Source organism: Microcaecilia unicolor, chromosome 11, assembly GCF_901765095.1.
Source record: "Microcaecilia unicolor chromosome 11, aMicUni1.1, whole genome shotgun sequence".
In the NCBI taxonomy this organism is placed as follows: Eukaryota; Metazoa; Chordata; class Amphibia; order Gymnophiona; family Siphonopidae; genus Microcaecilia; species Microcaecilia unicolor.
In genome coordinates this window covers 27739995-27762098 of record NC_044041.1, presented here as the reverse complement: position 1 = coordinate 27762098, position 22104 = coordinate 27739995, and the positions used below count along the sequence as shown (strand labels likewise).

The 22104-nt window shown below is 48.1% G+C and overlaps 1 protein-coding gene across 3 annotated transcripts in view; it reads left to right on the top strand.

Moving 5' to 3' along the window:
• MVK (mevalonate kinase) overlaps nt 1-21823 on the top strand; it is a 51616-nt gene extending 29793 nt beyond the window's left edge. For 2 of the 3 annotated variants that reach the window (XM_030219738.1, XM_030219737.1), the window contains exon 11: nt 17852-18880. In XM_030219738.1, coding sequence (XP_030075598.1) covers nt 17852-18018 — 167 coding nt within the window. In that variant the 3' untranslated portion in view covers nt 18019-18880. Of the gene's footprint in view, nt 1-17851; nt 18881-21270 lie in introns of those variants that run through there. The other variant, XR_003943868.1, reaches the window with a different exon arrangement.
• The last annotated feature ends 281 nt before the right edge of the window (nt 21824-22104 follow it).

The window sequence follows — 22104 nt, the reverse complement described above, 5'->3', positions numbered from 1 at the left end:
GTGGCCTAGTGGTTAGGGTGGTGGACTCTGGTCCTGGGGAACTGAGTTCAATTCCCACTTCAGGCACAGGCAGCTCCTGTGACTCTGGGCAAGTCACTTAACCCTCCATTGCCCCCTGTAAGCCGCATTGAGCCTGCCATGAGTGGGAAAAGCGCAAGGTACAAATGTAACTAAAATAAAATAAATTATGGATGGAGATCCAAAAACCACTTTGATGTGCAACAGCAAACAAAAGTTTTTGCAGTGCAAAGCTGTTATGTTCGCTGTTGTACATCAAAGTGGTTTTTGGCTCTCCATCCATAATAATTGTGGTACACAGTTATTGTATATTGACTCCTGAAACAGGCATTTTATTGCCAAAACAAGGTTCCGTGTCGAGTCTGCATGTATTTTGATGTTTGATAAACCTACTGCAATCAACCTCTGAATACTTTGCCCTTACTGGTTGGCCTACATCGGTTCCCAACTACCTGGGTCTCTTCTACACTCATGTCTGAAAGACAATACAGTTATCTTCCTAGATGATGTAAAAACACAGGCAGCCGGATTGAGAAGGTTGTACCAAAACCAGATCGAAATGGAAGGCTTGAGTCCAACATCAACAGGATCCTCCACGTTCCTAGAAAGTGCTGCCTCTGAAGAGCCCCTCTCCAAAAGAATGTTAATGGATGTTAGCAGTTTTATGAGCGACTTTTATGGTACAATTCCTTCTTTTGAAGGCTATTGTTAATGAATTGGACCGTTATTTATATTCGAGTGATTCAGATGACGATGTTTTGACATTTTGGAAAAACAAACGAGTGCTGGCCAAACTGGCAAAATTTGCATGGGGATCCTTTGCATTCCTGCTACCAGCACTTCTTCTGAGAGGACATTTTCTATTGCGGGAAGGACTGTGGAAGACAGGAGAGCTAGACTGATCCCTGAGATTGTTGATGACTTATGATTTTTTTAAATCTGTGGATGAATAACAGTGCTTCGTAGAGCGTATTTTCCCCAACTAGGACATACAAAGCGTGTTGGACATTTTAACAGGGTGGATAGGGTTCCTTGCTGTAGCAGAAGCCAGATATTGTTGGGGTTGGGTTGGTTGTTATTTCAGTTGCTCGTTATTGTTGTAGAGAATATTGTTCCTTTTTATACTTTGATAAAAAGATTTAAATATAAAATCGTAAGTGTTCGAGGCTTGTGTAGATGGGGACAGAGTCCGCGGGGACGGGACGGGGACAAACTTTATCCCTGTACCATTCTGTAGTCTGTGGTTTTATTAATTAGGATGTGAAGGGAAGGCCAGAGATCAAATAGTCTAGATGGACTTTTTAGGTCTTTATCCACCAACACCCGTTTCTGTGACCTGTGAACTGAGCTTTGTTCTTAAATCCAGACTATTTTAGGCTGTTTAGATTCATTAATTCACTATTATCCCTCTTTAGATTCTGTTGAGACCCAAACTTGGAAAGGAATGGAATTGGCAGCTTCCTGCTTCTGGGCTATAAAGTAATTAAATTGACCTTGGGATACTTGTAGGCTCCAGGCAGAGTTTCCTAGTTGCTGCCACTGGAGTATCCCTGTTTCCTTCAACTCGGTGTATGCAGGAAAAAAAAAATTAGATATCAATATTTAAGACCAGCTCCTTTTAACATAAGGAAATGCCTGAACTCAACCTGTCAGGCTGACAGCTTGTGGCCTACAGTATTGGTAATTATACATTAACCACTGTGCACTGTGCTCTTCCCACAGCTACATGGCAGAGGTAACACTTGATTAATGGCACATTCATTAATTAATTGCTTTAATCACATCTGTGTTGTAAGCTGTCGTAGGCAAAATGGCCCAATGCCATTGTTCAGATATAAAATTCCAGATTAGTTCTACGGCTTTCACCGGAATTTGAAGCAGAAGGGGACTATATGTGTCTTTTAAAACTGCCCTGTGGTTTGTTATTTATTTATTTCTTTTAAAGAAGGGCACTCTGTAAAGGGATTTATGGTAGCAAATTGTGATGCTAATAACTGTCCCCCTGTGCTGTAGATTTATAGAACGAATGTTAGCAGAAAATATTAGTAAAATCTGTCTTGGACTTTGTTTCTTAGCTGTTTGTTTCCAGTTTTATGCTTGGCTCTGGTCTTATTCGTTGTGGACCCTGTCGATAAGATCTTACCACACATTGGGGCTCTTTTATTAAGCTGCTTTAGGTGCTAACATATGCCTAACGCAGCTTAAAATGGTGTACCATGGAGTGTGCTCAGGCGTCCTTCAGTAAACTGCGAAATTAGCGCATGATAACCCATGCACTAAAAAATGATTTGTATTATTTTTTTTTAAATTTGGGGGGGGGGAGGGGGACTGGAAGGGGGTGGAGAGTGGGCATTTTTGTACTAGATGGTGCATCTGCAGTAATATTTTTTTTATTTTAGATTTTGTTCACAACTTTTTCAGTAGTAGCTCAAGGTGAGTTACATTCAGGTACACTGGCTATTTCTCTGTCCCAGAAGGGCTCACAATGGAGGGTTAAGTGACTTGCCCAAGGTCACAAGGAGCAGCAGTGGGATTTGAACCAGCCACCTCTGGATTGCAAGACCGGTGCTCTAACCACTAGGCCACTCCTCCACTAGCAACATTCCATATAGAATCTCAAATAGTAGCAATAGAATCTCACATAGTACCAACATTCCATGTAGAATCTCAACTATTTATTTATATTTTGCTCACACCTTTTTCAGTAGTAGCTCAAGGTGAGTTACATTCAGGTAATCTGGAGGGCTCACAATCTAAGTTTGTACCTGAGGCAATGGAGGGTTAAGTGACTTGCCCAAGATCACAAGGAGCAGCAGTGGGATTTGAACTGGCCACCTCTGGATTGCAAGACCGATGCTCTAACCACTAGGCCACTCCTCCACTCCAATATACGCGAACGGTTAGCACAAGAATCCTGCTTGAGCCCTTACCACCTATAGAATGGGTGGAGCTTAGTGTTCACACAGTAGCTTCTTTTACTGGCCGTGTGCTAATGGTCTTCCTACTGCCGTCAAATGTAGAACGGAGTTTCAAAATTCTGGCCATTAAACCTTAGACGAAATGCTGGCCACCGTTGGTCTCGGTCTGTCTGTTTTTTGGAGAAAGGAGTGACTACACAGCTAAGTACTATTTAAAGTATTATTGAAGATTATTTTTATATGCTGTCACTCTGTAAGGAGGTTTTTTGCCAGTGATGAAGCAGTCCTGCTCCTGTGGCTTCTTTTAGCCGGGAGCTTCTTGAGGCTTTTTCCGCAAAGCCACCATGTTAACTGTTGGGAGTTTTCCCGATAGTCTTCTCTGCTTGTTAGCTCACATCATGGGGTCCTTGAATGTGGAGGCAGACTTTCTCAGCAGGCACTCCTTGGACTCGGGAGAATGGGAACTATCCAGCCAGGGGTTTCAGCTGATAGTGGACCGATGGGGTTCAACACTTCTGGACTTAATGGTGACAAAAGGGAATTCCAAAGTGCCCAAATTCTTTAGTCGTCGGAAAGAGCCAGGCTCAATGGGGATCGATGCCCTACTGCAGCCTTGGCCAGACACATCTACTGTATGTCTTCCCTCCTTGGCCCATGGTAGGCTGCGTGTTGAAAAGGATCGCATTGCACCGGGATCGAAGAATTCTCGTGGCCCTGGATTGGCTGTGGGAGACCATGGTACGAGGACCCGAGTTGACTGTTGGATAGGGGTCCTCTTCGTCTTCTGCGGGTACACGGCCTACTGAAGTAAGGTCCAGTGCTCATGGGGGGATCCGTGCCCCTTTGGCCTTATGTTTTAGCCATTGAAAGGGCTCGGTTGAGACGAAAAGACTATTCTGATTTGGTCATTGCTACCTTGCTTCAGGCTCAGAAATGCTCTACATCCATGGTGTGTGCAAGGGCGTGGAGGGTGTTCTGAGTGTGGACTATCTTCCTTCTCTGCTCAGATCATTCGCATCCTAGCGTTTCTCCAAGCAGGTCTTCAGAAAGGATTGATGTTGGGGTCTCTTAAAGTTGAGGTTGCAGCTTTGGCCTGTTTCAGGGGCCAACTACAGAAGACTTCTTTTGCAGCTCACCCGGATATCTTTTGATGCTTGCAGCCTCTCTTTCATATGCTGTTTTCAGATTGGAACCTTAATTTTCAGTATCCCATGGGTTGTGGAATAGTGCGAAGCAATGTAATGGAAGGAGAAATTAGGTCTTACCTGATAATTAGTCTTTCCCACTTGTCCAGAAGCCCGCCTGATGTTTCTGAGCTGTTTAGTCGGTGTGAAGTAATGGGTCAAATAATCACTGTCACCTTGCATGTTGCTTCTTGCATATCTCTTATTCTTTAAAAGTTGTCCAGAGATGAGAGGTCATAAGAATATAAGTGTTGCCATACTGGGACAGATCGAAGAGCTATCAAGCCCAGTATCCTGTTTCCAACCGTGGCCAATCCAGGTCATAAGTATCCGGCAAGATCTCAGAACAGTAAAATAGGTTTTATGCTACTTATCCTAGAAATAAGCAGTGGATTTTTCCAAGTCTATCTTAATAATGGCTTATGGATATTTTTCTTTTAGGAAATTATCTAAACCTTCTTTTTTTTCTTACCCTGTTAAGCTAACTGATTTTACCACATTCTGTGGCAACAAATTCCAGAGTTTAATTACACGTTGAGTGAAGAAATATTTTCCCTGTTTGTTTTGAATTTACTACTTAGTAGCTTCATTGCATGTCCTCTAGTACTAGTGTTTTTGGAAAGAATAAACAAGCGATTTCTGTCTACCCGTTCCACTCCACTCATTATTATTTTATAGACCTCTATCATAACTCCCTCAGCCATCTCTTCTCTAAACTGAAGAGCCCTAGCTGCTTTAGCCTTTCCTCATAGGGAAGTCATCCTGTCCCCTTTATCATTTTCATCCAGGGGCGTAGCCAGATACCCAATTTTGAGTGGGCCTGGGCCCAACATGGGTGGGCAGAAGAACTCTGCCTTGACCCACAAGTGATTTGGTCTCTCCCTCTCTCGCCTGCATGCCATGTGGTCTGTCAAACATCCCCCCTCCCCCGAATACCTTTTAAATAGCAGATTTTCACCGGCAGCAAGCAGCAACTAATACACACTGCTCATGTTGGCCCCACAGCCTCCCCTCTGATGCAACTTCCTGTTTCCACATAGGCGGGAATACATCAGAGGGAAGGATGTGGGGATGGTGAAACCAGTATGTATCAGTCGCTGCAGGCAAAGATCTGCTATTTACATGGTATGCAGGAGGGACGGTTGTTAGGCGTTATTGGCTAGTGGGGCTTGGGGATCTCTGCCGGCCACATCATAGGTGTGCTGCTACTGGGTGGGCCTGAGCCCAAAGTGGGTGGGCCTGGGGGCCCATCCGGGCCCACCCTTGGCTACGCCACTGTTTTCATCGCCCCTCTCTACCTTTTCTAATTCCGCTATCTCTTTTTTTTTTAGATGCGGTGACCAGAATTGCCCACAGTATTTGAGGTGCGGTTGCACCATGGAGTGATACAAGGGAATGATATCCTTCTTATTTTTGTCTTCCATTCCTTTCCTAATAATTCCTAACATTCTGTTTGCTTTCTTAGCCGCCACTGCACACTGAGCACAGGTTTCAACATATCAATGATGACACCTAGATCCTTTTCCTGGGCAGTGATTCTTAATCTTTGATCGTCTGGTTAGTGTTAGGTTAGCGAGTTGTTTAAGGTTGTTGTGTTTATTCTGAGTTTCTCCTTACTGCTTGGCTATTTAAATACTGAGGAGCTGGGCTGATGTCAAGAGAGAGGTCTCAGCTCAGTTTTCAGTTCTCTGTCTCCACCTGCTGGTTGATGGGTGCAGCTATCCCACGAGTTCTGGAATAGTGGGAAGGACTAATGGAAAGAAAATTCTGGTAAGAAATTTCTCCTTACTGCTTGTCTATTTAAATACTGAGGAGCTGGGCTGATGTCAAGAGAGATGTCTTAGCTCAGTTTTCAGTTCTCTATCTCCACCTGCTGGTTGATGGGTACAGCTATCCCACAAGTTCTGGAATAGTGGGAAGGACTAATGGAAAGAAATTTCTCCTTAAATTAGTCTCCTTATTTTCTAACTCCTGTTATTTCATCTTATCTATCTGTTTTTCATCTTTGCTTACATCCAATGCTATCTATTAAAGTGTTATGCATATTGCGTTGACATTATAATGTAGCATACTATGCCATTATTGTTTGAATATTTTTACTGTTGTAATTGTCTGTTGCCAATGTTTGACTTATTCTTGTTGTACAATGCCTTGAGTGAATGCCTTCAACAAGGCGGTAAATAAATAAGGTCAGGCTCACTATCCAAAATTAAATAACACCTTTTTCTTGGTGTTAACATCCTTTAAAAGGGCCCCTAGGTTAGTTGGAATACATAGTAAACATAGTAAATGACGGCAGAAAAAGACCTGCACGGTCCATCCAGTCTGCCCAACAAGATAAACTCATACCCTGTTTCCCTGAAAGTAAGACATCCTCCGAAAATAAGACCTAGTAGAGGTTTTCCTGAATTGCTAGATATAAGACCTCCCCCGAAAGTAAGACCTAGCAAATTTTTGTTTGAAAGCAGGGCCGCCGAGAGCCGGACAAGGCCGCCCCCAGGCCGCCCCCCCACCCAAGGTCGCCGGGCCCCCCCCTCCACCCACCCTCCATCGCTCCCGGAACTAACCTTAAACGCCTCCTTTCACCTTCACAGCAAGCAGCAGCACTGCAGATCTCTCCTTCCTTCCGTGCCCCGCCTTCACGGACGTTACGTCAGGCGAGGGCGGGACGTGGAAGGAAGTGAAACAGGTGGGAAATCAGGAGAAGAAAGGCAAATTTTGGTTCCAAACAAGGCAACTTTATTGCTAGCAAGTGAACAGCACCGAGTAGCCTCGGGACACTGTGTGTCATAAATCATCTGACGCTTACATTTATACTTCCCTACTGGGCCTGCGCATTTGGCCCCTTACACGTCACAACTGTCATGCGCAGTAAACATTTGTAGTTCTTACAGTACAAAATTGTAGTCCCAGTACGTACACACGTCATAACACTGAAATGATACTGGCAAGAAAAACGAAACTTAGCAGCTTATTCTTCACACACACACAATGCTCCTTTCTAGCACCGGAGATAAGGTTCGGCTCAGGAATGCAGGGGGGTGTCAGCACCCTCCAAGGTCGTCTATTCAGATGGCGTTGCTACAGGCAAGCTGGTCTTGTATAGGCCTTGCAAACTACTGTTACAAGCTATATGTCTAATAGCCCTGCATTCTGTCTGTACATTAGTAAACAGCAAACTTCTTTTGTTAGTAAACAGTAAAACTGGATAAGGCACAAATGTCCAGTGCAGTAATAAGGTGTGGCCAAACAGCCAAAAGCAGAGGTAGAGTGCATAAGTAAAAGTCCATCAGTAGGCACAAAACATGAGGTTGTCCTGTTGCTCAGTAGTATTCAGGTAGTACCGGCGTTCCACTCCTTCATTCCCCCCTTTTGATACTTGAACATCCATTCTGGTGGAGAGTATCACCTCCATGAACCCTGAAAAGGAAAGAAAGGACAAGGATAGTTAGCGAGGGAGGCAACAAGCGAGCCCTAAGCCCTTGCGCAGCCGTTGGTTGCTTCGCCGGGGTTGAGACGGAGGGCCCCTAGTGGAATCCCCCCCCCTTTGTATCCGGTCTTATGCTGACACAAGGGTGATGGCCCATTGAGTGACTCAGGGGGTGCAAAGTGCACATCAGCCACAAGGTGCTTCATCGTCAGCTTCATCAGACTGGGGAATGGGGGAGTACATCTGGAGAGCCATAAGCTGGGCAGCAGCACGGCGATCAGCGATGCTTTCCATGGTGGAGCGGAGACACCTGAAAACTAAGGGGAGAGACAAAGGTATTAATAGGCAAGACAGCAAGAACAGGCCACCCATGACGAGGAGGCCTTGCAGGCTCCCGGAGGTTGGGAGCCAGCTGGTGAGGGAGGAAGTCCAATCCCACGCACTGTTCCAGGTCTGGACGGGGACGTGGGCTAGTTTGACCATCCGGTCAGTTATCTCCCTGATGACATGGCTCTGGTCATCAATCTGTAAGCAGCAATTACTGAGGTTAAACTTGCCACACACCCCGCCCTCCTGGGCTAAGAGGTAGTCAAGAGCCAAGCGATTTTGGTAGACGGCGGTAATGAGCTTAGTGTTCTGTCGAGCTAGGATATTGAGGGCCAGGGCCGAATCGTTAGTAAGGATTTCGAGTACGGCCTGTAGGCGAATAATGCGATTCAGCATATAGATAGGGGTACGGTACCCGTATGTACCATCTTCAGCCCACGTGGCCGGTCCATAGTAGTGAATGATGCGTTCAGGCGGCCACTCGTTGTCTTTCCAGTCTCCAATTTGGACTTTGGGCTTGACGGGTGGGAAAGACCGTTTGCGTCTGGCCGGGTTATCAGGCCCCTTTTCCGCGTATAGGGGGATACCCAGGGTTTCGCCGACTCGCAGGGGCAGAAGGAAAAAACTAGGGCGGACAGTGCCCAAGAGACAGGTACCGTACCAGCGGGCCGGGAGCTGTTCGTAAGCCCTGCGCCCGCAGATATAGTAGTAGCCCTCCGGGGCTACCCACTTGAGGGAGGCATTACCTCCGTACGTCCATGTCGTGTTCAAGGTGGGTTCTGTCCAGATAGGCTCCGGGGCGGGCAGGTTGTCCGTTTGCCACCAGGTCGTCCGGCTGCCATTATACTGAAGAACCCCCGTACAAGCAGAGTCTCCCACTGGTACAGAGTAACGCTTCGATGGCGCTCGACTAGCGCAGAGGGTACCTATGATATTTGTTCTCAGGGCCCATTCGTACGGCTTCGGCCGTTGGGGAAAGGTAATGTTAGTGGTGTTGAGTGCATCCCATGTGTGTTGTCGGATCTCTCTCGCTTCCCAGGGCCATTGTTCACCCATGTCGGTGCCTCCACAGACGAAACAGTTGGCAATTCCGAGGGAGAGGGCGATGTTTTCAGCCAAATTGAGGAACATATTTCGGGCTTCTGGGGAAATGGGGAATTTAGTCTCGGTCTGCTCAGCACGAGCAATTTCATCAAATACGTCTTGGTAGCCGACAACAGTAGTCTGGTAGTGCGTAGGAGGCTTCGTTTCGAGACTCTGATATATGGTAATATATGTCAACGGATCCATTCCTCCGCCGTCAATGCCGAGGCCCCACGTTCCTCTCCAGGGCATGTCGTGTCCTCGGATGGGCCAGTCTAGGGACACATAGTTACCAGAACCTCGACGAAATTCGCCCAGGCCGGCGCATCCGGCATATCCTCCTCCCGTATAAGCACATACTCGGTCCCAGCCCGAGGCTCGAGTGTCGCCGGCGCATGGGAGCCACACCCACGGGGAGCAGCATCTCATGTCTGGACTGAAGGGGCAGACATACTTGTGGTCCTTAACGTATGCCTCTCGCCAACTCTGGCTACCACACTTGCGAGACCAAGGGTGCTTGTCCATGGCGGCACAGACGTCGAAGGTGAGGGTTGCTACAGTTTGGATGCCACCGACAAGGATACGAGTGGAATTAATGTAATACAGAATGCCATCTCCCTCGACTCCCGGAGGTCCGGCCACATACGCAGGGAGTCCTACGCTGAGGGTGACATTGTAGTATCTTGGTTTGGTAGGGCTGTGGCAGATAGTGAGATTTCCTTGGAGGCATCTGTGGAACTGTTGGAGGCCATTCGGAGTGATGAGGGCACAAGTCGGGAGAAGCTGGCAATCGCCTTCCGGGGGCTGCGTCTGGTGAATGAGGGTAGTGACTAGGTGATATCCTCCCTCTATACGGTGGCGCATGAGGCGCAAACATTCAGTGCAATTCAGGCTCAGGGTGGCAGGATGATAGCTCGGAACTGCACACAGGAGAAGGAAGATGGTCAGCATTATATATGTGGTGGGAGGTATCCGAGCTTTTGCAGCAAGAAGATAATGAGGCCCACGATGAAGGCTGCGATAAAGAGAGAGCCAAAAACGCAGTGGGTCCAGAAACTGAGTTCCTGTTGCTGGGCAGGCATGAATCTGGTGGTTCACGTCTTTCTTAGAGTCAGCCGTAATGGAGCGTCAGGATGTTGGTGCGCAGTCCAACGCTTCAGGGTGCTGCTAGTGGGAGCAGCAGGCTTCAGTCGGGTCCAATGTATCCACACTGGGCTTCCTGCAATTTTAACAGCGGTGGAGGTCGTTAGGAGAACAAGGGAGGGCCCCTTCCATTTGGGCTTTAGACAGTCAGATTCATCCCACTCTTTTACCCAGACCTCGTCTCCCACCCTGAACCTGTGCGTAGGATTGGTGAGGACCAAGGGAGCTACTCTTTCAGTGTACTGCTGGATGTCTTGCACTACCTGGTGTAAGGCTCTCATCTGTTTCACTAAGGAACTCTCACCCTGTATCTGCAAGGAGTCGGGAAAGGAGGGTAGTGGTGGTGGCCTAGCATACATCATCTCGTAGGGAGTAAGGCCGGTAGCCTTGGGGGTACACCTAAGATGCAGCAAGGCCAGTGGAAGCAGGTCGGGCCACTTGGCTTTTGCTTCTTGGCATAGCTTGGCAAGCTGGTTCTTCAGGGATCGGTTAGCCCTCTCCACTACTCCACTGCTTTGGGGTCTCCAGGCACAATGCAACTTCCAATCGAGGCCCAGTCTGGTACTGAGCTGTTGTGTTACTTCACTAGCGAAGGCGGGGCCGTTGTCAGAGTTTATTTGCTTGGGGAGGCCGTATCTGGGTAGGATTTGATGAAGCAGTAGGGAGGTAACTTCTTTAGCCATTTCCGTTCTAGTGGGCTGGGCTTCAATCCATCCGGTGTAGGTACACACGGCGACGAGGATAGCTTTGTAGCCGCGCGCCGGGGGCATGTGTGTGAAGTCAATCTGGCACACGTGGAAAGGGCTGGTGCCTCGGAGAACATGTCCTGGCATAGGGCCGGGCCCCGTTCGAGGGTTGTTCCGGGCACAAGTCGCGCATCGGCTGGAAGCGTTTTTGGTCCACAGGGATAGTTTGTTGATGTAGTAGGTCTTCTCAAGTAAGCGCCCCAGGGCGTCCCTTCCCAGGTGGGTGCGGTCGTGAGCCTCCTTGGCCACCGTCCAGGCCAAGGCTTCGGGTATCCATATGCGCCCATCCTGTAGTATCCACCAGCCATTGCGTGACTGTAGACCCTCTTGTTGGGCCCATTCCGTTTCTTGGGGGGTGTAGATAGGGGTCTCCGTAGGGAGCTGGACGACGAGTACGGGGTCAGGAGGGTGAGAGGAGTAGGGGAGCTGACTTGCCCTTTTTGCAGCGTCGTCTGCCCGCTGATTTCCCCGGGCGATAGGGTCCGTTCTTCCAGTGTGGGCCCTGCAGTGCATCACAGCCACCTTCTTCGGCTTCCATACCGACTCGAGTAATTGGCAGATCTCAGCGGCATTTGCAAGTCCTTTCCCTTCAGCTGTCAGAAATCCCCTCTCCTTGTACAAGGCTCCGTGCACCTGGAGGGTGAGGAAAGCGTATTTGGAGTCGGTGTAAATGTTGACAACTTTTCCTTCAGCCCACAGGAGGGCTCTGGTGAGGGCGATTAGCTCCGCTTTCTGGGCTGATGTTCCGGGTGTCAGAGCCATAGCCTCGATCACATGGTCCTCAGACACCACCGCATAGCCAGCTCTTCGAATTCCCTCTATCACCTGGCTGCTTCCATCGGTAAAAAGGGTGATGCCCCCTTGCCAGGGTTGATCCTTCAGGTCAGGTCTGCTCGAGTGCACAGTGGCCATTACCTCTTCACAGTCGTGGAGTGGTGGTTCAGGGGCCGGAAGGAGGGTGGCAGGATTGAGGTTGGTCGTGTCCAGGATCCGCACCTCCGGATTTTCGCACAGGAGGGCTTGGTATTTGACCAATCGGGAGTTGGTCATCCATCTGGGTCCGTGGCTCTCGAGTAGGCCGCGGATGGTGTGGGGTGTGGTCACAAAAAGTGTTTGGCCGAACGTGAGTTTATTGGCCTCGTGTATCAGGAGACAAGCAGCCGCAATGCTTCGTAGGCAGCCCGGCCATCCTCGTGCCACGTTGTCCATGCTCTTGGAGAGGTATGCTACAGGGCGTTGCCAGGTACCGACCAGTTGGGTAAGGACTCCAAGTGCCAATCCCTTCTTTTCGTCGATGAACAAGTGGAACGGCTTAGTCACGTCTGGCAGTCCGAGCGCTGGTGGGGCCGCAAGGGCATCCTTAAGGTCCTGAAGGGCTTTCAGTTCGCTTTTCTCCCACCGGAGATCTTGGCCCTCGAGTTCAGGTCCTTTCAGTTTGGCGTACAAGTCTTGGGTCAGGACAGCAAAATTGATGATCCAAATGCGGCAATATCCAGCGGCTCCGAGGAGTGCCCGTAATTCCTTCTTGTTTGCAGGAGTGGGTTGGTTGCGGATAGCTTGGGTTCGGGGGATACCGAGCCTTCGGGTTCCTTCTCGGAGGCGAAACCCCAGATACTCGACTTCGATCTCGCATATCTGTGCCTTCTTGCGACTGGCCCGGTACCCCTGGGCTTCCAGGGTCTTCAAGAGGTAAAGGGTAGCTTCTGCACAGTCCGTGTACGTTTCACGGGCCACCAACAGGTCATCCACGTATTGGACGACCGGCCCATACTCGTCCTGATACGTCTTCAGGTCCTGGGCGAGTTGGTCGCCAAAGAGGGTAGGCGAGTTCTTGAACCCCTGGGGAAGACGGGTCCATGTATATTGCTGCTTGGTTCCCGTCTGCAAGTCTTCCCACGTGAAGGCAAACAATTTTTGGCTGTCGACAGCAAGAGGGATGGAAAAGAAGGCGTCCTTCAAATCAATGACACTGTACCACTTGGTCTGAGATGGCACTTGGGCTAGGATGGAGTATGGATTTGGTACGAGGGCAACTATGTCGGCTACCTGGTTGTTGACTTTCCTCAGGTCCTGGACGGGTCTGTACTCGGATGTTCCTGGCTTCTTAACGGGCAACAATGGGGTGTTCCATGCGGATCTGATTGGTTTAAGGACTCCCTGTTGAAGGAGTTTCTGTAAATGTGTGTGCATACTATGCCGGGCTGCATAGGGGATGTGGTATTGTCCTTGGTTGACAACTTGAGCATTTGGTTTGAGCTCAATCCAGATGGGGATAGCGTTAACGGCCAGTCCGCCGGGGTTCAATTCTGCCCATACATCAGGCACTTCATCCATTATAGCTCGCCTCTGCTGGGCGAAAGGGGTGTTCTGGTCGTAACGGCAGTCGCCGGGTCCTACAGTTGGGGGAACGTGTAGTCTCCATTCTTCTCTTACTGGACAGATAAGTGTCACTGGCCGATCTTCAAAGCGAGCTTCCACTTCACCCGTAGTCTTGAACTTCAAGGTGGCCTGGAGCTTACAGAGTAGGTCTCGACCAATCAAGGGGACCGGGCATCCAGGGATGTGTATGAACTGATGGGACACCATCGTCCCTCCGATCTGGACTTGGCGCTCTTTGAGGAGGGGGGCCGCAAGGGATTTCCCGGAGGCTCCCACAATTGGTATAGTTTCTTTCGTGGCTGGGGCTATGGCAGTGGTGATAACAGATCGCTGGGCCCCCGTGTCTAGTAAGGCCTTCATAGATTCTGTCCCCACCCGAATTTCCACCAGAGGGTCAGTGGGGACTCTGCCCTCCCGGTTTCTTCATGCTGTGCTGTCTCGGGTAGCGTCCACAGCCATCTGCCATTCCCTCCGGTCATCCCGTCCTCTCTCTCTTCGGCCCCTTCCACGGCCTCGCCTAGGGGCCCCCGTGCGGTCGCCGGTCTCCTCCTCTCTCTGCCGGTCCCATGATTCCTCTTCTCTCGGGTTGTCCCGTATCTCCTCTGGACAATCAGCCCACCAGTGTCCTTCTTGTCGGCAATTTGCACACTGGTTACGCCCTATGGGGGACCGCGTTCCTCTTGTTCTCCTGCCCCTCCCCTTTGGTCTAGACCTCATTCGTTCTTCCAGCACCGTGGCCAACACATCTGCCTTCTCCCGCATCCGTCTGGTCGATTCCTTCCGGGCCTCCACCTTCTCCTCCTGGTCGCGATATCCGAATACGCGATCAGCTATAGCTTTCAGTTGGCTTAGGCTCATCCCTTCGAACCCCTCTGTTCTCTGTAGCTTTCTTCGTATATCCGGTGCCAACTGGCTAACAAAACTCATAACCACGGTTGGGAGGTTCTTAGGGTCCTCGGGATTTATCGGGCTGTGCCTCCTGAATGCTTCCATAAGTCGTTCAAGGAAGTCCCCTGGACTCTCGTCCTTTTGTTGGACCACACTGTGGATTTTTCCCATGTTGGTAACCTTCTGCTTCCCCTTCTTTAAGGCGGCCAGGTACGCCTGCTGGTATCGGCGGATAAAGGTTTGGCCTTCGGCGGTTCGGTAGTCCCACGTAGGGGCAGCGATGGGCGCCTCCGTTTCTATTAGGTTCTGTAAATTGGCATGAGCCGGATTCGCATCCCGGATGGCTTGCTCCATATTTTGTTGTAAAAGGCGGCGTTCTTCAGAGGTCAGGACGTGGGCGCTCAACTGCCTAAGGTCTGCCCAAGTTGGATTATAGCTGTATATAATGCCTTCCACCAGCTCTATCAGCTGCTCGGGTTTCTGGTCGTAGGACGGCCCATGGAATTTCCAGTTATACAAATCGGCACTTGAGAAGGGAACGTGGCTATAAACTGTTGATTCGATGGGCTGGCCCCCCCCTTCCGCCGGGTTAGGGGTATAGGTGGTGGACTGTCGAACTGGGAATAAGTGGGAGGTTCCCCCTTTTCGGCTGGACGGAAGGGCCTGTTGCGGACTCAATTGGGGGAACCGAGTAATGTTCTTCACAACCCGTTTACTCTTCCGTGTGGTTGCGAGGCCAGGTGACTCAGGTGAGGCTGGGCGGGACGTCTCCCCGGCATCCGACTCTGACCCGGAAGTCTCGGCGTCAGCGGGGCCTTCTGCTAGGCCCGTAAGGTCAGGGTACATAGGAGCATAGGGCGGCGGCGCAATGTCGTCTTCGTATGCTTCCGCCGTAGCAAGTATCGGGGCTTTTGGAGGCTTCTTCTCGGCCGAACCCTGAACTTTCCCTGCGGTTTTCTTTGGGGGTTTTTTCCTAGAAAGTGTGTTGGTAGTACTGGGCGTAGTTCCTGCCTTGACTCTGGTAGCAGGGGGCGTGGTCTCAGTGGCTTCAGTGCTAGGGGCGGTAGGCCGTATGGGGGCGGTCCCTGCGGCCTTCGGGACGGCAGCGGTTGCCGAGCTTTGGAGAGCGAAGGCATGGGTCGGCAGGGTTCTAAGTTTGGTTTTCCGGCCTTTTCTCTGCTTTACCAACATAAGGGCGGCCTTTTCTACCTTCCGTTGGGCCCAAGCCGGCGGATCCCGGACTACATCCAACCACGCTTCTATGTATGGAATGTCCTCGGGACAGCCTGGGTTTCCCTCAATTATAACAATATTCATGACCGCCGCCACTTTTTCATACTCGAATGACCCTTCCGGGGGCCATCCAGCAATTCCTAGCCCTGGCCACATAAATTGACATCTCTGTATCATCCCGGCCCTGCTACATTTATCTAGGTCGAACACTTCGCTAAAGTGTTCCGTCATTAAATCTAACGGTGAGGACCCACCCCCGCCCATCCTAACCTGAGTGCCAAAGGACAGGTGACGGACAAAGGGGGAAAGGGGAGGTGGAGGAGTAAGGGGTCTCGTTCCACCAGACACAGAAGGGTCAACACTCGGCCTGACCAGGACGCGGTCGCCCGGCCTGGAACTGCAAGCCCATTCACACACTCTCATACGCCACAAGAAACCCTCCCGTTCGCCGCTCGGTTTCGTCGTCGGAGCCTAGTGAGTTTCGGGACCTAGTCGGATACCAATAGTCCGTATTAGTCACTGGCTAAAAGAGGGTGATCACGCCTCTTCTTCGGTCCTTACTGGGCCGGTCACTACGTAGAGTATACTCGCCTGTCCGCCGGGGTCGCAGGCTGCGCCGTCGTACGCTTCTCTCTGAAATGGAAAAAGGTGCCTTGTCAGAACCACACAGCCCCCTCCACAGTCAGGCGGAGTGGATCGGCCCTCCTCCGGGAGATGGACGCTGAAATCAGCGGTGGCCACTCACCACCTTCTCAGGTGGGGGTCGATGACCCGATCCGACCGCAGTGGGGGAGGGGAAGAATATAATCCGATTCCCCTTTCTACTTCTGTCCCATCTGGGTCGCCAATGAAACAGGTGGGAAATCAGGAGACGAAAGGCAAATTTTGGTTCCAAACAAGGCAACTTTATTGCTAGCAAGTGAACAGCACCGAGTAGCCTCGGGACACTGTGTGTCATAAATCATCTGACGCTTACATTTATACTTCCCTACTGGGCCTGCGCATTTGGCCCCTTACACGTCACAACTGTCATGCGCAGTAAACATTTGTAGTTCTTACAGTACAAAATTGTAGTCCCAGTACGTACACACGTCATAACACTGAAATGATACTGGCAAGAAAAACGAAACTTAGCAGCTTATTCTTCACACACACACAATGCTCCTTTCTAGCACCGGAGATAAGGTTCGGCTCAGGAATGCAGGGGGGTGTCAGCACCCTCCAAGGTCGTCTATTCAGATGGCGTTGCTACAGGCAAGCTGGTCTTGTATAGGCCTTGCAAACTACTGTTACAAGCTATATGTCTAATAGCCCTGCATTCTGTCTGTACATTAGTAAACAGCAAACTTCTTTTGTTAGTAAACAGTAAAACTGGATAAGGCACAAATGTCCAGTGCAGTAATAAGGTGTGGCCAAACAGCCAAAAGCAGAGGTAGAGTGCATAAGTAAAAGTCCATCAGTAGGCACAAAACATGAGGTTGTCCTGTTGCTCAGTAGTATTCAGGTAGTACCGGCGTTCCACTCCTTCAGAAGGAGTGGCCTGCCCTGCTGCTGCTTGCTGCAAAGGTGAAAGGAGGTGTTTAAGGTTAGTTCCGGGAGCGACGGAGAGCGGGCGGGCCAACCCTGATCCAACCCCAATGTTTCCCCGAAAAATAAGACAGCCCCTGAAAATAAGACCTAGCGCATTTTTGGGGGCAAAAATTAATATAAGACAGTGTCTTATTTTCGGGGAAACACGGTATGTGCTACTTTTTGTGTATACCTTACCTTGATTTGTACCTGTCCTTTTCAGGGCACAGACCGTATAAGTCTGCCCAGCACTATCCCCGCCTTCCAACCACCAGCCCCGCCTCCCACCACCGGCTCTGGCACAGACCGTATAAGTCTGCCCAGCACTATCCCCGCCTCCCGCCACCGGCTCTGCCACCCAATCTCAGCTAAGCTCCTTAGGATCCATTCCTTCTGAACAGGATTCCTTTATGTTTATCCCATAAAATGCAGTGATGTTGCGTAAGTTTATACTAGGAACAATTCCAGTTTCATGAAAAGACCATTATTTATTTTAGTCTTAACTAGTTGGTGAATACATAGAAAAAAAGGACAGACATACATTGCAGGTGAGATCCTTTCTACATATTTGATGAGCTTTCAGGATTTACACTCACTTCATGAAGTCAATATAAATTGAGTTTTGTGTGCTGTTGCCCAAATATGAACTATTTGTGTCAGGTGTATTGAAGAGACCTTCCCCAGTTTCCTTCTTGATAATTTAAACTGCTTTGGTGCATAACAGGAAAGGCAGCTAATCAAAGGTGTTAAGCGTTTTTCCAAAATAGTTTAGTATATCTGACACTCTTTCAGATCTATCTTCCCTTTTGTTTGGTCAATGCACATAAATTGTTTGATCTTTATTATTTTATTTTATTTTATGTTATTTTTTTTTAGCTTGTGGTGGTTTTATATAACCTGAGTATCACTCTGGTCTTCTTGGGTTTTCTCCAGATGTTGATCCAGCTGTGGTGGAAGCCGCCAAGCAGCAGCTGAAGGCCTGCGGCTATGAGTGCTGGGAAACGCATATTGGAGCTCCTGGAATTTCCCTTCACGTGTTTTCAGCGCTCAGAGAAGAGGTTCAAAAGGTTTTCCAGACATTTGAGAAGGCGGAACTTTAATCAGTCCATTGAGGAATTTGGGAAAGCATCCGTGGGTCAGGGTGACGGTTTATGTACAGTAATTTAAAAAAAACAAACCGTGTAGCCCACTTTATCAAATGATTCTCGAGGCAGCTTACAGCATTAGTAGAATCCAGATACAATAAGTCCCCTGCTCCAAAGGAGATAGTGATGTGTCCAAGATCACAAGGTATGTCGGTGGTGGTGGGGGACAGCGAGATTTCAACTCTAATTCCATGATTCACAACCCATTGTGGTTTTTTTTTTTTTTTTTCTGTTGAGAGGGACTTGATGTGTATAGAGAGGACAAGGAGCTTCCAGGACACCTCTCCCTTTGGTCCCTGTGGCTGTGTGAGGACCATAGAAGAACAGTTGCTATTAATGATATGGGTGTATCCTCAGGGAGTCTACAGTTACCAGGCAGCCTGTGATGAATAATTGTCATGTTGTCATGGTCACTGATACTTGACTGTTCCGCAGTAACATAGTATATGAAAACCCATGCAGTCTGCTAAATTAGGTGGCTGAGGTTGTACCTGTAGCTCCATGCCTTTTTTTAAAGTATGAAAGTCTTGCTGTTTTGGGGGGTGGTTCTGTCAGGTACTGTTGGAAGCAGGATACTGGCCCAGATGGACCATCGATCTGACCTGGTATGGCTGTTCTGTGTTCTTTAGTGAGAAGTGATCTTTGGGTTTTGTATCTTCTTGCTGTGTAGGGATCCTCTGTGTTTAATCCACACCTTTTTTTTTTAAGTCTGCCACAGGCTTTTGTCTCTACTTCTGACTTGCAAGCAAGTTAAGAGCATTTTACATAAGTAATGCCATACTGGGAAAAGACCAAGGGTTCATCGAGCCCAGCATCCTGTCCACGACAGCGGCCAATCCAGGCCAAGGGCACCTGGCAAGCTTCCCAAACGTACAAACATTCTATACATGTTATTCCTGGAATTGTGGATTTTTCCCAAGTCCATTTAGTAGCGGTTTATGGACTTGTCCTTTAGGAAACCGTCCAACCCCTTTTTAAACTCTGCTAAGCTAACTGCCTTCACCACTTTCTCCGGCAACGAATTCCAGAGTTTAATTATACGTTGGGTGAAGAAAAAGTTTCTCCAATTTGTTTTAAATCTACTACACTGTAGTTTCATCGCATGCCCCCTAGTCCTAGTATTTTTGGAAAGCGTGAACAGACGCTTCACATCCACCTGTTCCACTCCACTCATTATTTTATATACCTCTATCATGTCTCCCCTCAGCCGTCTCTTCTCCAAGCTGAATAGCCCTAGCCTCCCCTGCTTACTGTCAAATTTTTTCCTTTCATGTTCGCTGTTCCTTCTTTTTAGTAATACCTACAGGAGTGGTTGCAGGTGATTAAAGTACATTTATGTGATCTCCCCCCACCAATCCCACCTCTAGGTTTTTGTAGGGCTGCAATGTCTCCAGAAATCACAGTGGGATAGCTTGTGGCAGGGAACTTGCCCAGGGAAATGGGAACCCCGTTGGTGGGTAGGAGGTTACCCTTGAAACACACATGCAGGTACATGAGAGACCTGTGCAGTGTTTTTATGCTGAGATTCTCAAGCAGTCAAGGATGTTATGCAATATGAGCCTTCTAGGACAGGGGAATCCCGATAAGGAAAGGGAATGAGACTTGATATACCACCTTTCTATGGTTACAGTCAAAGCGGTTTACATATTATATACAGGTATTTATTTGGTACCTGGGGAAATGGAGGGTTAAGTGACTTGCCCAAAGTCACAAGGAGCTGCAGTGCGAATCGAACCCAGTTCCCCAGGATCAAAATCCGCTGCACTAACCACTGGGCAACTCCTAGGACCTTCAGCTCAGGTTTGGAAAAAAGGAATAATTTAAAATAATAACTTGTTCTGCAGTTTACAGTAAATGATACAATGCAGATCACAATAAATTAAAGAAACTAGCCAAGTACTAGGTGCTACAGCAACCACAACATATTAGATGACAGGAGATAAAAGTAGTGGAGGAGTAGCCTAGGGGTTAGAGAACCTGTCTTGATATCCAGAGGTGGCCGGTTCAAATCCCACTGCTGCTCCTTGTGATCTTGGGCAAGTCACTTAACCCTCCATTGCCTCAGGTATAAACTTAGATTGTGAGCCCTCCTGGGACAGAGAAATATCCAGTGTACCTGAATGTAACTCACCTTGAGCTGCTACTGAAAAAGGTGTGAGCAAAATCCAAATAAATAAGACAGAGAAATGAGATAAAACAATTCAAATGTTTCACAGTTAACTAAGAAGCTAATCAACGGTGTATTACCAACTTAAATAAGTGAGATTTGAGGTATTTCCTGAACTGCAAATAATTATATTATAATGTAATCTTCAAAGAAAGAATTCCATAGTAATGCAGTTCTGAGAAAAAAATGCATGAAAAATCTTTTTGTACCCAATATTATTATTATTTAGATTTGCTCACACCTTTTTCAGTAGTAGCTCAAGGTGAGTTACTTTCAGGTACACTGGATATTTCTCTGTCCCAGGAGGGCTCACAATCTAAGTTTGTACCTGAGGCAATGGAGGGTTAAGTGACTTGCCCAAGGTCACAAGGAGCAGCAGTGGGATTTGAACTGGCCACTTCTGGATTGCAAGACTGGTGCTCTAACCACTAGGCCACTCCTCCTCCACTAGCAACATTCTGTGTAGAATCTCAAATAGTACCAACATTCCATGTAGAATCTCAACTAATTATTTATTTATATTTTGCTCACACCTTTTTCAGTAGTAGCTCAAGGTGAGTTACATTCAGGTACACTGGATATTTCTCTGTCCTAGGAGGGCTCACAATCTAAGTTTGTACTTGAGGCAATGGAGGGTTAAGTGACTTGCTCAAGGTCACAAGGAGCAGCATTGGGATTTGAACTGACCACCTTTGGATGGCAAGACTGGTGCTCTAACCACTAGGCCACTCCAATGTGATTTCCATGCATTTCTGCTTAGCAATATCTGTATGATTTTTTTTTTCCAATGTGTATGTCTGCACTATTTGCCTTTTCCTTTTTGGAAAAACAAACCTCTGTAATGCAATTGCATTGATTGAAGAAGGGGTATTGACTACAGGTGGTAGACACTGGTTTAGTAAGAATATGAATTTGCAATTATTTATATAGAGCATTTGAAAAAATTTATAAATCGGGTTCTAATAACTCTATGTAGGTAAGAAATATTGTACCGGATTTTATGGTGAGGCTTTTAGTGCTTTAATATTTTTCACTTCCAGGTTAAAACATGTAAGTCAGCCTGACAAACGAAAAGTATTTACTGGAATGCAGCAGTCGTATTTTAGCAGATGAACACTAGATGGCAGTCAAGGCTTGCTTTATAAAGTTGGACAGTATGTTGAGTAGTATAAGTTGTGGTTTTGCAGTCTTCCTGGTTTGGGGCCATATATATTCCACTCCCCCTTGGCTGGTGATAGCTAATACCATCTGTATAGGAACAGTATGAGCAGTGTAGCATAAATATACATCTTTGGGTTATTTTTACTAGCGGTTGTGGGATGTATTGATCTGTTCGAACAGACTGCCTGCTGCTCGTGGCCTGCCACGTGAGTGATGTTTTACTGGAAAGATACTGCTGTGGTTGTGTCATTGCTTTCTGTGGCCTATGGCCTGTGGCGCCCAGCTCCATAAAAGCTATGACATTAACCTGGTTTGGGCTCTTTCAGGGCGCTGGTGCTGTGGAATGATGGCAATCACTTTAATTAACAAATAGTTATATATAGAAATCAAACAAAATAAAACATGGAAAAGAAAATAAGATGATACCTTTTTTTATTGGACATAACTTAATACATTTCTTGATTAGCTTTCGAAGGTTGCCCTTCTTCCTCAGATCAGAAATAAGCAAATGTGCTAGCTGACAGTGTTTATAAGTGAAAACATTCAAGCATTACTGTGACAGTCTGACAGGGTGGGAGGATGGGGGTGGGTAGGAGGTATGCATGGGGACATCAAAGCATATCATTGATATTCTAACAGGATGGGTGTGGATAGGTGAGGGGTGGGGTGATCAACAGAGACATACAGCTTTATGGTTTATAATGGGCTAGGAA